The 14,900-nt window shown below is 42.3% G+C and overlaps 1 protein-coding gene across 5 annotated transcripts; it reads right to left on the bottom strand.

Moving 5' to 3' along the window:
• Positions 1–2,528: 2,528 nt before the first annotated feature.
• AURKA (aurora kinase A) lies at positions 2,529–14,598 on the bottom strand. 5 transcript variants are annotated; one of them, XM_083508189.1, is made up of 9 exons: positions 14,504–14,598; positions 12,787–12,846; positions 12,026–12,290; positions 9,862–9,940; positions 6,896–7,087; positions 5,869–6,007; positions 4,429–4,577; positions 3,711–3,885; positions 2,529–3,150 (listed from the first exon to the last, which is right to left on the bottom strand). In XM_083508189.1, the coding sequence occupies exons 2-9, from the start codon at positions 12,838–12,840 to the stop codon at positions 2,959–2,961; spliced, it is 1,245 nt and encodes a 414-aa protein (XP_083364315.1). In that variant the 5' UTR covers positions 12,841–12,846; positions 14,504–14,598; the 3' UTR covers positions 2,529–2,958. The 5 variants fall into 5 exon arrangements, with proteins under 5 accessions (XP_083364315.1, XP_083364311.1, XP_083364313.1 ...); XM_083508185.1 differs by having other exon boundaries at positions 14,431–14,584; XM_083508187.1 differs by having other exon boundaries at positions 14,376–14,558.
• Positions 14,599–14,900: the final 302 nt, after the last annotated feature.

Raw genomic sequence — 14,900 nt, 5'->3', positions numbered from 1 at the left:
AGGAAGATAGGAAACTGCCTTATTATAGTAACTTAGGCCATTGCCCAGTATTGTCTGTTTGGACCAGCAGTGCCTCTAAGACAGAAGTCTTTTACCTCACTTTCTAGCTGCTTTTAACTGGAGTTGCCAGGGGTTGATCTTGAAACCTTCTGCATGAAAAGCATATACTGATACAATTGAACTTTGGTTCCTCTCCATATACAGATATCTGTATAAGCTTTCTGGTATAAGCTTTGTGGACTAAAACCTCATCTCATTAAATGCATGACATATCCATTGGTGGGTGCATGTATACATATACATATAAACACATATGCATTCACACATAAATGCAAATAGATGGCATACATCTAACAAAGTGGGTTTTAATCCACAAATGTGTGTATATATGCACAGGTGTGCGCACAGACACATGCAAGGATGGAAAATTTATGACAGGGGCCACCAACCTACAGTCTGGGGGCCAGATAAGGCCTGAGGGACTCGTTTATGCAGCCCACGGGGACCCACCTCCGGGTCGGAGCAGCACCAGAAATAGCTTGTGTGCATGCACACAGGCCTCCTCCGACCCATATGTGCACCGGAAATAGCATTTGTGCACACGTACGGATGCACGCTCCCTCGCCCTCTGTGCAATCGTCGCTGGAGACACCGGCCCGAGGCAAGGAAAGCTTGGAGACCCCCGATTTAAGATGTCTGAGGACTATAATTCTAATAGCAAACTCTAGTGTTTAGTGCCAACATGTAGGCTAGAATGGGCTGCTAGGTAATGAGGTATCATCACGCCTGGAGGAATCCCAGGGTTTTTAGAAAGACAAGAACACTTTTTAAAAATCTGAAGCAGGAGGTCAATAAAACTGGGCCTAGGCAGTAGCCACATAATGTTGCCTGTCAACTGAAAAAGACCAGGGTAAGGGGCAGTGGATCACCCTATTTAAAGGGAAGGACTGGAAGGAATGCTGAATTGGTATACACTTCAGGTGAGGCGACTTGTTACCAATAATTGTATTGCCTTCGATGAAATGGGTTTGTTTGTATTTGTATCGGGTACTTCTCTTTCTCAGGTGTTCTCCCACTTGACCAAGTGTAAGATTCTATATTGCCATCACTAGTAATAGCCAATGGTAAATTTATCCTCCATCAATTTGTCACCCTTTTAACAGCCATCACATTTTATGGTAGCAAAATCCATGATTAGTTCTGTGCTGCATGAGGAACTGCTTTTGTCTGTCCTGGATATACTGCTAATCTACAGCAGTTGAGGCACTGAGAAGTCAGATTTGTTGGCAGGCCATTCTAGTGGACCCAAACACTACAGAAACCGAGCAAGAATTGCCATAATCATTTGTTGTTTTCCAGGCCCATATGAAACAAACCAGACACAGGACCCACAAATGTTTCAATTCATACCTTTTATAATAGCCTCACATTCTTGCACACGGCATTGTAGGAATGCCTCAGTGAAATATGAAACTTGTTGCTAATGACAATAAAAAAAATCAAATGCCTTCATTTCTGCAATGCATCTGCCTCTTTAATATTTTAAAATTTAGGCTAAAAATCAGTTAACAAGTTCATCCCCAAATTTAAGTCCTTGCAGAAATAAATCCAAATCACTTCCAATTACAGTGGTACTTCGGGTTAAGAACTTAATTCGTTCCAGAGGGCCATTCTTAACCTGAAACAGTTCTTAACCTGAGGTGTGCTTTTGCTAATGGGGCCTCCCACTGGCGCACAATTTCCATTTTTATCCTGGGGCAAAGTTCTTAACCTGGAGCAACCACTTCCTGGTTAGCAGTTTGTAACCCAAAGCTTTTGTAACCTGAGGAACCACTGTAAATTTAAGTTATGAAACCATATTCAAATAATCCCAACAATAAGTTTTATTATTTGCACCCCTTAAGATGCTTAACCCTGTAGCTTTACAGAAGTCTCTCTCTTCCCACTCTAATATGGTTTTAAAAATCAAGAACACTAGTTCTGTCTTGATTTCCAAGACTAGTTCAACTCGTGTATTTATTTCACCTGGACATTCAAGCAGTATTCTTCAAGTTACTGTTAAGTCAGGAATGGGGAAAATTCACCTTGCAGGCCCAACACTATTCCCAATTTGGCATGAGGCCAGTTTCCCCAAATGCCCAGCTGCCCCACACCTCATGTGATGTCAGATGTGGGATACGTAGAGATACAACTGGGTTAACTTACAAGTGAGTTCCTTGTGGAGAATGCCAGGTGATTGACAGGTGGATCAGCCCATGGGGCTGGGAACCAATAAGGATCTGGCCTGTTAGGCTAGAAAGGTTCCCTGCCCTGGCATAGGCAGATGTAAAAAATCCAGAACAGATTTAAGTATCAAAGGCAACTTCAAGTAAGGTATGCAGAATCAGTGTCAGACTGCATTTTGTAATGGATATTTGCTAGCCAGTAAGCATAGTTGTATTATTGGCAGATTTGGTACACCAATCAGAATGTGTGGGTGCTTAGAATGACCACTAAACCAACCATTTTGGTAGCATAAAGAAGTTGTCTTGTTAAAAAAAATCTTTATTTAAAACTTAAAGGAAAAGAACAACTAAACATACAGTTACACTCAAAGGTGGATTCCATTCATTGCACACGTGTTTCGAATGTTATCTTGTGAGGACATGCTGCGTCATAAACTGCTTCATATTGCACAATAATCCATGGCTCAGTTTCATGATGCTATCAAAAAGGGGCCAAAAGGGAAATGCCAGCCATGAACATGAGACGATCCTCAACCAGCTATGCCTCAGAGTGGCATGTGCAAAGAGGACTTCAAGTAAGTTAGATATTGACAAACTGCTTTATGACCTGATTTGCAAGGTTCATGATCAGAGCTTACAATGCGATAAGCTCTGCCTTTTGAGTCCAACCAGCCTATATTGGCTGGATTACCACAGATCTCATCGGAACTACTTTGTTCCTGGGAACTACATGCTATGACTGGATATTCTTAGCAGTGGTAGTTTCAGCAACTTTATACTTGGGAGTTTTTGTAGAGCTTGCAATAATCCATGGATGTTTGAGCACCTCCTCCAGTGGCAGCCTGTGGAATGGATTATGCTTCAGCAGCTTTGAAATCAGATTCTGAGCACCCTCTGTTACAAATGGAGGAAATTTGTACTCTACCTTTAAACCAAAGAAATAGTAATCATTAGATATGTTTCTATGAAAGCATGCATTCAAGGTGCATGAACCATTAAGTATAACCATTAGACTCCCCCCCTCACTATACATTAGTAATCATGGTTTTTCTCTTGCCTTTTTGCTTAGCAGTCTCTTTCTGCGTCACTGTGGGTTGTTTAACTAGTGTTATCCCATACTTCTATTTTTGAACTAGCTCAGATAAATTGTTCAAGCCTGTCTGTCCTAGGCTGCTTTTCCACAGTGGACTGCAAATGGGAAACGCAAATTGAGCAGGTAGGTGTGCCAGAGGATTGCACCTCAAATCTTGCAACTGAACTTGTTGGGAAGGACAACCTGGATTTACCAGAATACAAAAAGATACTAAGACAACACATTTAAAAATCAGTAATTATAGTTCTTTAATTGAAAACTCCTGAACTAAAGTCCATGATGTTAGGCCCCAAACCTGGAAAGTACAAGTTCCATAACAGCTAGTTGAGAGTTAATTCCTATACCACGAAATGCTCAGATTCTAAATCAAGCAGCATTATAATTCAACTTACCTTTGAAATGGCTCTGTATGTTTCCTGGTATGTGTCTGCCTCAAAAGGAGGCTTTCCTACTAGGAATTCGTAACACAAGACACCAAGACTCCATAGATCAACTTTTTCATCATGTGTTCTCCCTTCAATCATTTCAGGTGGTAAGTAGTCAAGGGTACCGCACAGAGTTGACCTCCTAGGAAACAAAAATGATGCACAGATTAACAACTGAAGGTTGCCACACACAACTATAAAGATATTTCCCCATGCACTCATCTAGATCTCCATTCATGATTTAACACTTTCTAAAGCACTTTGTCCATGAATAGTAGTATACAGTATACTGGAGGAAGACATGGCTGATGGTCAACCTGAACAAGAGCATCCCTTCTAGGGATGCTTGATACCCTTGTAATCTAAGTAACATTCTCAACTAACAGTAGTTTCCCTAAACTCAATTCTTATAATCTGAGACTAATGCTAACTTATTTTCACAAAGCTTACTGCCTACAGAAACAAAACAATTTCCTCTTAGCCAAGTTCTGATTCTGTTGTCTGTCTCCATAGTACCATGCTTCTTCAGCTCTCAGAAACGCAGGTCAGTAAAGCATGAGACTCAGATTAATCTCAGGATTGTGGATTTGAGCCCCACATTGGGCGAAAGATTCCTGCATTGTAGTGGGTAGGTCTAGATTATCCTCTGGTCCCTTCCAGCTTTACACTTCTATGATTCCCTTACCTAGAGGATGGAGCATGCACAGACCATCCAAAGTCAGCAATCTTTAGCTCTCCATTCGATCCCAGCAGCAGGTTTTCAGGTTTTATGTCTCTATGAATTACTCTTTTTGAGTGGCAATACGATAACGCATCTGCCAGTTCAGTGATATACTGTAGAACAAATGAAGATTACAAATATAAGGAGTTCAACCTAGAAAATGTTTCGCAGTGTATCAATAACATGCTGCATCACTGATGCAAACAAGTCCTTAATACAGGACAAAAAACTTTAGACGCACCTAATTCAAGACTCTCTTTCCCACAACCAAGTACGAAGAACTCAAAACATTAGACGCCAAGCTGGATTAGTATAGCCCTCAACATAGCTTCTTCCTCATAAGAAGCTACTTTTAATACCGTATGGGCCAAAATATAAGCCACACCCTAATATAAGCCACACCTTTAAAATTAGAGGGGGGAGAGAGAGGAAAAAATACCCGACTATAAGCTGCTCTATTCCTCACTGCTCCTGGCTGAATACTGGGGGGGGGGGGGGAGCTGCGTTACCGACAGCCTTTCCCCTTCCTTGCTCTCTCCCTTCCCCAGTCTTGGGGGAGAGGATGGGGGACTACGCACAGGGCGGGTGCCACTTTGCCACACTCCTGGTGCTTTTTGCCCTGCACTCCTGGCTGCATACTTTAAGGTTGTGAATATAAGCAGCACTAACTTTTCACAGTCGGAATTTGGGGGGAAAGTGACGCTTATATTCAGGCCAATAAAATAATAGACACTCCTGCCCCACCCAATCTTGCTCCAACAACTCCATAGACTTCATCTGCATGCACGCCAAGCATTGTCCTGTATCAAGCAACCCGCCATGTAGCCTTGCCAAAGACTGACACATATAAATGTCCTATTTATTCCTGTGAAATTCCTCCCGTCCTATTTTGGGATATTCGTTACTGGAAAAGCCAACCTAGCAGTTCGAAAGCACACCCAAAAGTGCAAGTAGATAAATAGGTACCGCTCTGGCAGGAAGGTAAATGATGTTTCCGTGCGCTGCTCTGGTTTAGGTGTTCCGTTGCACCAGAAGCGGCTTAGTCATGCTGACCATATGACCCAGAAAAACTGTCTGTGGATAAACACCAGCTCCCTCGGCCTGTAAAGCAAATGAGCGCCGCAACCCCAGAGTCGTCTGCGACTGGACTTAACTGTCAGGGGTCCTTTACCTTTTTTACTGGAAAAACTATGAACTTCTCAACTCCACAAAACTGAGGAAACATACCTTACTCTACCATTTATACTGATATTGTTTCCCACTTTTGGACGAGCGAAACAAAACTGGAATCTACTCTTTCATGCCCTTCTGTAAGGAAGAGTTTGGTCCTAAAAGTGCAGTTTTAGCTTCAAATGTGGTCACATACAGAGTTCTGAAAAAAAAATCCTCACAATGTCAACATACATTAGCAGTCCGTTCCTCATCAAATTTAGTAAGCCTTTGGAGTTCTTTGTACACTTCTCCACGTGGTGCATGTTCCAGGATTAGGTAGACTCTTGTTGCATCATGGAAGTAGCCATAAAGTCGGAGAATATTTGGATGCCTACAAGTAAGTATATGCATCTTTAATAATGATGGCTTCATTTGTAAATGACGTGAACGTAATTCTCAATGCCTCCCTCAATCTGCCTACAATTTGCTAAATAAATAAAAGTATCATTTGAGAAATTCTGTAACCACCACCAAGTTAGTTAGAGCAGCTGTGGCTAGGAGTGTGCTTTACCAGCTTTGTCTGGTTTGCCACCTATGGCCATTCTTGGATGAGGATAGTCTGACCAGTGTCGCCCAAGTGTTAGTAACTTTGATGCTGGATTACTGCAGTGTACTCTATGTGGGGCTGCACATAGAATGTGGCAGCCAGGTTGCTAATGGGGGAATGCTGCAAATAAAATGTGACACCATTTTATAAAACATCTACACTGGGTGCCTATCTGCTGAGCTTGGCTCAATGTCCTTTTATTTACACAGACCTGAAGAACTTATATTCAGGATACCTTAGGGGCTGCCTAAATCAGAGTTTGATCACTGGGAGCAACGACAGGAGTGTCATTGGTCATTCCCCGAGTAGGATAAAGTTCATTTGACATCAGCATGAAATAGACCCTTTAGTGTCATCAGCCTAGTCCTATGGAAAATTCTGCCAATAGAGATTCAGCAGGCACCTGTTTCAACCTTTTAACACCTGCTTAAAACTTTTCTGTGCTGCCAGGCATATGCATGCAATTAAGAAAACGTCTTTCCATAATAGTTGATTGCCTCTAAATTTCTACTTGCTTTTATTATATATTCTTGTAAGCTGGATTGATTTTTGATATAGCATTGTATGTGTGTACACACAAACACAAATGTGGAATGCTTCTAAAAATAAAAATCTGCTTAAGATAGCAAACATAGAAACCCATTCAAAACGGCCATTTAAAATCAATCTTACCGAAGATGAGACTGTATTTCTACTTCTCGCCGCAGTTGATGCTCAACACCTGCTTTTTCCAGCTGTGTTTTAAATAAGACCTTCAGCGCCAAGATGAATTTGCTCTCCTTTTCACGAGCCAGATATACATTTCCAAATTTTCCTTTTCCCAGAGGACGACCAATTTCAAAGTCATCAAGAGACCACTGTTTTCTACAAAACAAAGGTATTATTTAGGTTGCTGCAAGGTAATACAGCTGCCTCTCTGAAGTGAGAAGTTACTTGCATGCATATGGTCCTGTCCCAAAATAGTAAACTTGCTGGCAATTACAAGGCATTCAGTAATATAACATGCAAAAGTTTGTTTTGTTTCCAGTATTTTTGCTCACCTCTGTATTGAGCAAGCACTTTGTTTGTGGAAGTATATTGACAAAGCCCACCTTCCTCATATTCAGATTATACCACAATCTAAGAGCTTTACTAAATCAGACCAAGGGCTTATCTAAGTCCAACATTCCTTTCCAACACAGGTTGATTAGATTTTATTTACTTGAGTATTTCTAAACTACCAATTCTGGAAATGAATTCCATGAGTAACTTCATACAGTGTACTTCACACAATACACTATTGAAGACAACTCAGAAACAGTCACATGACTGACTGCAGTTCCATTTGGCTCTTATAACCCATGTTTTAAAACAAGACCATTCATTTTGCCTGTTGGTTCCAGGCTCAATTCAAGGTATTCACAATAGTACTCAAGTTAGGACCCAAATATCTGAAAGACCACTTCTCTCCTTACAGATTCTCCCAGGTCTTAAGAGTGGCAGAAAGAGCCCTCTTGGTAGCTCCATCATCCTCAAAAGTACCTGGGAAAAGGCATTCTGTCACAGCCCTTAAACTGTGGAACTCCCTCTCCACAGAGGTGCATCTGGGAGCTTTCTTATGCAGCTCTTGTTGGATGCCAACAACACACCTCTTTACCCCAGCCTTTGAGATCTAAGATACCGTGGTACCTCTGATTACAAACGCTTTGGGTTACAAACTCCGCTAACCCGAAGTAGTTACTCCAGGTTGCAAACCTTGCCCCAGGATGAGAATGGAAATTGTGCGCTGGTGGCACAGCAGCAGCGGGAGGACCATTTAGCGCAAGTGTGCCTCAGGTTAAGAACAATTTCAGGTTAAGAACAGACCTCCAGAAGGAATTAAGTTTGTAACCGAAGGTACCATTGTAAATATTTTTTTGGACCCACCCCATTCTTCTAATTTGTTTTAAACTGATTTTAATATTGTATTTTTAAATTGTTGTAGCCAGCCCTAAGTACTGGACAGGTAAGAAATCATATAAATTATGAATTAGGTATTACTACTATGAATTGCACTTAAAGCCCCATCCTAGCTCTAGTGTTTATCTACCCACTTTTTACAGCATTCAAAGTTGTACGAGTCTTTGTCCATGTATCCCCAACTCCCCAATTTTTTTTCTTTCTGAAAACCAACAACTTCATTCACATCAGTGTGGCTTTATCTATGCCACTATACCCAGCTGACATTTTCATCAAGCTAGGCTCCATGACCAAGTTCCTCAAATCTTACCAGGTTCTGAGTGTGGTGCTGACAACGTCAAGATTTCAGGTTAGATACCCATATGGGACAGCTGCAATTTCTGCTTTGCAGGGGGTTAGAATAGATGATCCTCAGGATCCCTTCCAACCCCACAATTCTATAATTATTCAGAGTGGGTAGGTTTATTTTCTGTCCTTCAGGGCATATCTAATTTAGCCATTTTACTGTACATTTCTCCAGTGCGGTAAGCAAAATGAGACAAGAGCATCTAGGCCATTATTGTGTCAAACACCATTTCAAACACTCAGTTCCAAGATTTAAAATATGCAATATAAATCACTCTTGTGTCTTTGCCTGTGCATGAAAGACAAAACTCAAATTTAAGTGCACTGGTTAAGATTTAAAGTCAAATGGTGCAATTCACAAATCACATTTCCGTCTTCCTGCAGTTTTCATCTTTGACATCTTGCAGTTGAGGCTGTTTGAAATCACCATCTGTGTTTTGCAAGAATGCAGGGTTAGTCAGCATGCATTTCCCCTTCTTTACTCAGTCTGGAATTACTGCTAGTTCAAATTACTATATTGGTTTCTGAGACAGGACTTTTCTCAACAACTGAAGTGTGGATTAATCACACCTCCGTCTTCTATGATTTATCTGCACTCTGCCTTTACTTTCTTACCAGTTTAACCAACAGAGGTTAGTCTAATAGGCCTATAAATCCCTGTATTCCTACATTCAACTCCACAGAGCTGTATCCAAAGCCATAGAAAAGATGCTTGCACAAGGGAAATACTCTGCACCCTGAAAGGAATATGAGGATTAGGGGATCCTCAAGAAAGTCCTGGGGTGTCAGATAGGGCAGCTTGTGTGTGAAGCTCCTCACATGCCCAATTCCTCACTCCTCATGTTCCTGACCTTTCACAAGCATCCCCCCAACCCCCAGAAGAGGCTTTAAGGCAGGGGGTTAAAAAGCCACAGCAGAGAGGAGGGATTCTACTTGCCATTGAAATCTTGTGCTCATGCTGGCACTGGATGCAATCCAGACTTGAGTACAACTGTGCATTTCAGAATGCACTTCAAACACAACATAAACTTTGATGAAGACCAATAAGCTGAAGCGATTAGTGGTTATATGAAAATATATCCAGCTTTTAATTCTTTTTTAAGGATATTTTACTAAAATGTTGTAGATTTGCTCAAAGCATCCCATTTTAATTATCTGAGAGACCATCAGTAAGACTGGGAAAAGGAAGCAAGCTTAGAAATCAATTTAGAGTAAAAAAAAAAAATATTTTACTATGTAATTATAAGAGATTTGCCAAAAGCTGCAAAAAGAAATAATCATGAATAACAACGGATTTGTATTTCATCTTCCTACAAAAAAATAATGTATGGAAGTAAATGAAGTATACAACTTACTTTTTGGTCTCACTGTTTGAATTTGACGCCCCTTTTGCCTCTTTCTTCTGATTTGATACACCTGGTTCAGCTTTTTTTCCTGCATGTAGAAAAGTTCAATACTCTTAAGCTCAGACTTTATGAAGCGACAATACTCTCTAGCAATTTGTGTTTTAAAAATGTCCCTCTCAGTAGGTAAACTTTGTGCTTTATATCCAGCACACAAAATAAAAAACTATCTTCACCTGGAAACCATGCAGACCAATCAATATTCTGAATATAAGCAGCTTGGGTAGCAATCTTACTTCCTTACTTACTTGCCCCCCAGAAGCTGGTGAAGCTCACACAAAAGCTCCTAGCTCAAGACCAATAAGGGGCCTTTGGCAAGCTCACAATCTGTTTCCAAGTCCTCCCACCTGCAATACAAATGACTGCAGATGCTTTCTGCAGAGTGTATCTAGGTCATTTACACCACTGACTAAGTAACACTCCATGCCACCATCTCAATGAATTGGAGCCTAAGCTTCTATTGGGAAGTACCCCAAGGCAAGGCCATCTTTACTTAGGGGTGCAAGGGGTGCTGCTATGCGGCAGCAAAGTCAGTGGCACCTTTGACACTACTGATCTTGTGCTAGCGGTAGGCAGGCGGCGTGAGATTAGTCATGTCAAGGGGGCCGCTGACCACGAGGAATCTCAGCTCAAGCCATCCAGGTTTGCTCTGCTTAAGAACTTCCAAGGGAAGGAGACAAGAGTGCGCACCATCTCCCGTTTCCTGTGGGGAAACTGCTTGCTTGATCTGCGTCTGCCTCCCAAGCCATGATTAGCCTGGACAAGGAAGAGACCAAGTTCGATTTCAATTTCCTCTGAGTTTAACCAGAGCGATGAGGGTGCCAGCAGCAAAGGTGGGTGGCGAGGCAACGCCCTCCGGCTTCCCGAGATTTAAGGTGGGGGGGGGGGGAGAGGTTAGTTTATTTCCAGAACGTTAAATATAGTGGTTCTTTTGGGACGAAGGAAGAAGAGTCTTCACCAGAGGCAGAGCCAAGGCATGGAAGGAAGGAGCCATCTGGAGGCGCCTCCTGTGGCTGCGATGCAAACGTCTCTCCCTTCTTTCCCCTAAGAGATGGGTCAGTTTGGGGGCTAAGCTAAATTTGGGGGCACTGGGCAGATCTTTGTACCCCGGCGGCACATATCCTAAAGACAGTCCTGCCCCAAGAGCAGGTTCCTATTCGTATTACACTCCAGCTATTGAACACAAGGAGACATTCAACAATTTCTTGCTTCTCTCTGGAGCCATTTGGGCATTCTAGGAACTGAGAATTGGCCTTCCCTGGATCAATTATACAAGTAAAAGGGTTGTTTTGTATGAGACATCCACATATTATCTGCCAGCTGGGCATTCTAGGAACTGAGAATAAGGCCCTAGTGCAAAATGTAATACAGGCAACCCTCGTTTTGGACAGCGGTTATGTTCCGCGTCATAGTGCATGTCGGCAGAGGGCACATAAGCCTACCCCACCCCCATTTCTAGATTTGAAAACTGCCTGCGTATACACAAAACAGGAGTTGCCTGTATATATTACAATTGAATTCTTGGTTCCTATCAAAGAGACATAATTTTCTGGGCCTAATTCAAGTACTTGCCTTGATATTAATGCTTTACATGATTTGGGTCCCAAATACCTTCAAGAGCATTTATGTGCCAATTAGGACATGACAATTTGCAAAAGAAGATCATCTTATATGGTGCCACCGCCTTTGGAAATGCAGGGAGCTGATTGTCTACAGGGGTGCATCAGGCAGTATCTCTTTACAGCTTTAGGTGCACACTGAAGGCATACCCCTTTTTGACCTTTGACAGTATATATCTGGTTTGTTATGTATATATGGCATATCATTTTGTGGTGGGACTGTTTTGTTGCATTATATTATTTTTAAATGTAACCCACCTTGGGACCTTAAAGTGAAAGGCAGGTAACAAATATTAATCAGCATCTCAGTGTCATCCATGAACCGAAGGAACCCTCCTGTTCAGATACCTTGTTAGCACCCAAGCCTAAGTTGCTACTCAATAATTTGTTTTTTTCTGGCTTTCTTGACTTTATAACCATTTTAGTACAAACTTTATACAGAATAGCAACCAACACATTTGTTACAGAGGTGGACACATTTGAACAGCACTATTTACCAGAAACAGAGGGCTGCCGAGACGTTTCAGTGACTTTACTTGGACCTACACTCCTAGATGTCGGTTGAACAAGAAGTGTTGGTTGATGCTGAGTTAACTGTTTGGAACGTTTTGCACTGGCAACAGTAGGTTTCTGTGCCTGAGGCTGAATAGGCACCCGCTGAGCAACATTTAAAGGAGTCAGAACACGCTGCTGTTGGACTTCAATTCCAGGTGTCGGGTTCTGGGTCACAGGAACCCGTCTTGCACCATCCACAATAGCTGCCTGATTTTTAAAAAACAACAACAGTAAATATCACGCATAGCAAGCTAAGAGCTCTTGCATCCTGGTTTGTCTGAACTGACCAATGAGAAAAAACCATAGCTTCCCAAGGTGGAATCTAAACACATAAAAACACTGTGAAAATGCTTTTTAAAAAAAAAAAAAAAAAAGTTTTGAAAAATACATTGAATCTGGCATAGCTCACTCTCACCATCTAGTGTCACATTTCTTTCCTGCACTTTACAACACATTTAAAACATTTCATTTGCAGCTACATAGCCGAGTCCCAAGTCCGGACATAAAAGAAAATTGCATTTATGCAAGCATTCATCTAGACTTGGCCTTAAATAGATGGGGAACATTACTCCACATGTTAATTATTCACTCCAGCACTATCAAATATCAGTTTTGGTCACATACAGAAATAATCCAGTAAGAACTGTAGCTCTGATTAACAAAGCCAAGATTTACAATGCTCAGTATCTGAAGAGCACTTTACCTTGCCATTATGAGCTGAATTAGCATTCAAATTCTCTTTACAAGCTTTGTCCATTACTGCCTGGAGAAAATGAAATTCAGTTATTCAACTTGTGTAAAACATGAAATCCAAGTTATTTAAAGCTCTCACTTCTATAATCTAGGCGCCAATGATTCTAAAACCAGTGAGCTTGACATATTTGATAAAATATACAATTCTATGCCTGCCAAAGCAGTGAGGCTCCCAAAACATTAATCCCACTTCTTGATAATATTTAGGCAGCTTAATAGAAGCAAATAATGACACACTAGAATTCCCTGATGCAGCTCATACTACCCGATATTTGGAAATGCCTGAAGATTTTATCACTGCCCAGAAGGCTTTTCCGTTTTAAGATCTGAAGGAGCAAACAAGCTATGGTATACTGATAAACTTGATTTGGAAGAAATTCTTAATGCTTTCCACAGAGGTGGATTATTGGCTATTACAATATGCGGGTTGTCCCAGAGGGTGAAGCCCAAGTAGGTAAATGAGTCAAAGTGTAGCTGGTTTGTTTCTGCTTATCCAGCAGAAATGATGGGGTTGTGTTTTATGGATGTGAGAAAGGAAGAAAATAACTTTTTTACTGAAATACCTATGGTTGCGAACGGGATCCATTTCGGAGGCCCGTTCACAACATGAAAAGAACGCAACCCGCCGTGGCGCGTCTGCGCATGCGCGGGTTGTGATTCGCCGCTTCTGCGCATGCCATTTTGCATGTCTGCGCATGCAACAAAACCCGGAAGTAACCCTTTCTGGTACTTCCAGGTTGCCGCGCGACACAACCTGAAGAAAGGTAACATGAAGCAAACGTAACGTGAGGTATGACTGTAATGCAAACACTAATAACCTATAAATAGTAAATAAAACTGGGTTATCCCCACAACTGGAAGGATCTCTACCTACTAGGACTATATATGCATGTATCTTGAGAGTGAAGTGCAGCTTTGTTTTTTCCTAGGAGTAGGGCAAGTTGAAAAATATGCTCAGACATTTGGAAAACCTACAGCTTCATGGCAGTCCTTGGGCCTCTTTACATAGTGTTATCCCCATACATCTTATAAGCCCCTTTATTCTTTAACTCTTCAAAACTATCTCACAATCCATGCCACACAACCTTGTTTCTTTGTTCTAATGAAACTCAACCTTTTAACATGTAACAAATAAAAATTGAAGATTACAGTTGATGCTTGGGGTACCTTCCAAACCAGTGTGTTTTTTTTCAGAGGGTACTCATGGGTATGCAGTACCGGCACCTCTTTCTAGGGGGAAAAACACTGCTTCAAACACTGCTTTTTAAGTACATTGCACCCCACCCCCCAAAAAACCTGGGAGCTGCAGTTTACATCTCCCAGAGCTACAATTCCCAGCGCCCTTAACAAATCAGTTCCCAGGAATCTTGGGGAAGGGAAAAAGATGTGCTTTCAGTGTATATGGTGTATGCAGCCAAGCACTGAGGCCTCCTCACTCCCTCTCTCATTCTACGCAGAAGAAACGGGGCTTTCTAGAAGTTTCCTTCGTGGTGGGCACCTATCCCACCCCAGAGCCATTCAAGCCATTTATGAGCTCACAATTTTTACCAGAAGCGCTACGGCTCTCTGGGATGCGCCTTCCCCCTTTACTCACGAGTGCCACAGCTCAAGGTCGTAACCACTTTCCTTAACGACACCCCGAAACCAGACGCAGACAGGCCGAATACCTCACGAGTCCTGGACACTCCAGAGGCCTCAGCCGCCCACCCTCCGCGTTCCTCCAACAGCCTCCGGAGCTATTTGAATTCAAACCTTCGCCCGCCTACTCAGCAACGCTCTTTAAACCGCCGCCGCGCTCCTATTGGCGGAGCTCACCCTGTTGTCGACGAGGCTACCGCTCGCTGATTCGTTGGTCTCCGCAACCACCGCTCCGCCCATTCGCGGGCTTCTAACTGTCGCCTTTGAGGGAGAGCCGCTGCCCTCGCGGCTTGCGATCATTTGCCCATGTGCAGAAGAAGGGACACTGAGCGGGGCGGGGTTTCGCAAGGCTGCTCTTCTCCTGCTGGTGTCTGTTGTTGTGAACCGTGAACGAGAGAGCGAGCGCTTGGCTAAGCAGGATACGCT

The sequence above is a fragment of the Podarcis liolepis genome, assembly GCF_965112155.1.
Source record: "Podarcis liolepis genome assembly, chromosome: 6".
Lineage (NCBI taxonomy): Eukaryota > Metazoa > Chordata > Lepidosauria > Squamata > Lacertidae > Podarcis > Podarcis liolepis.
Note: the sequence above shows the minus strand (reverse complement) of the source record. Positions and strands in the feature narration are given on the sequence as shown.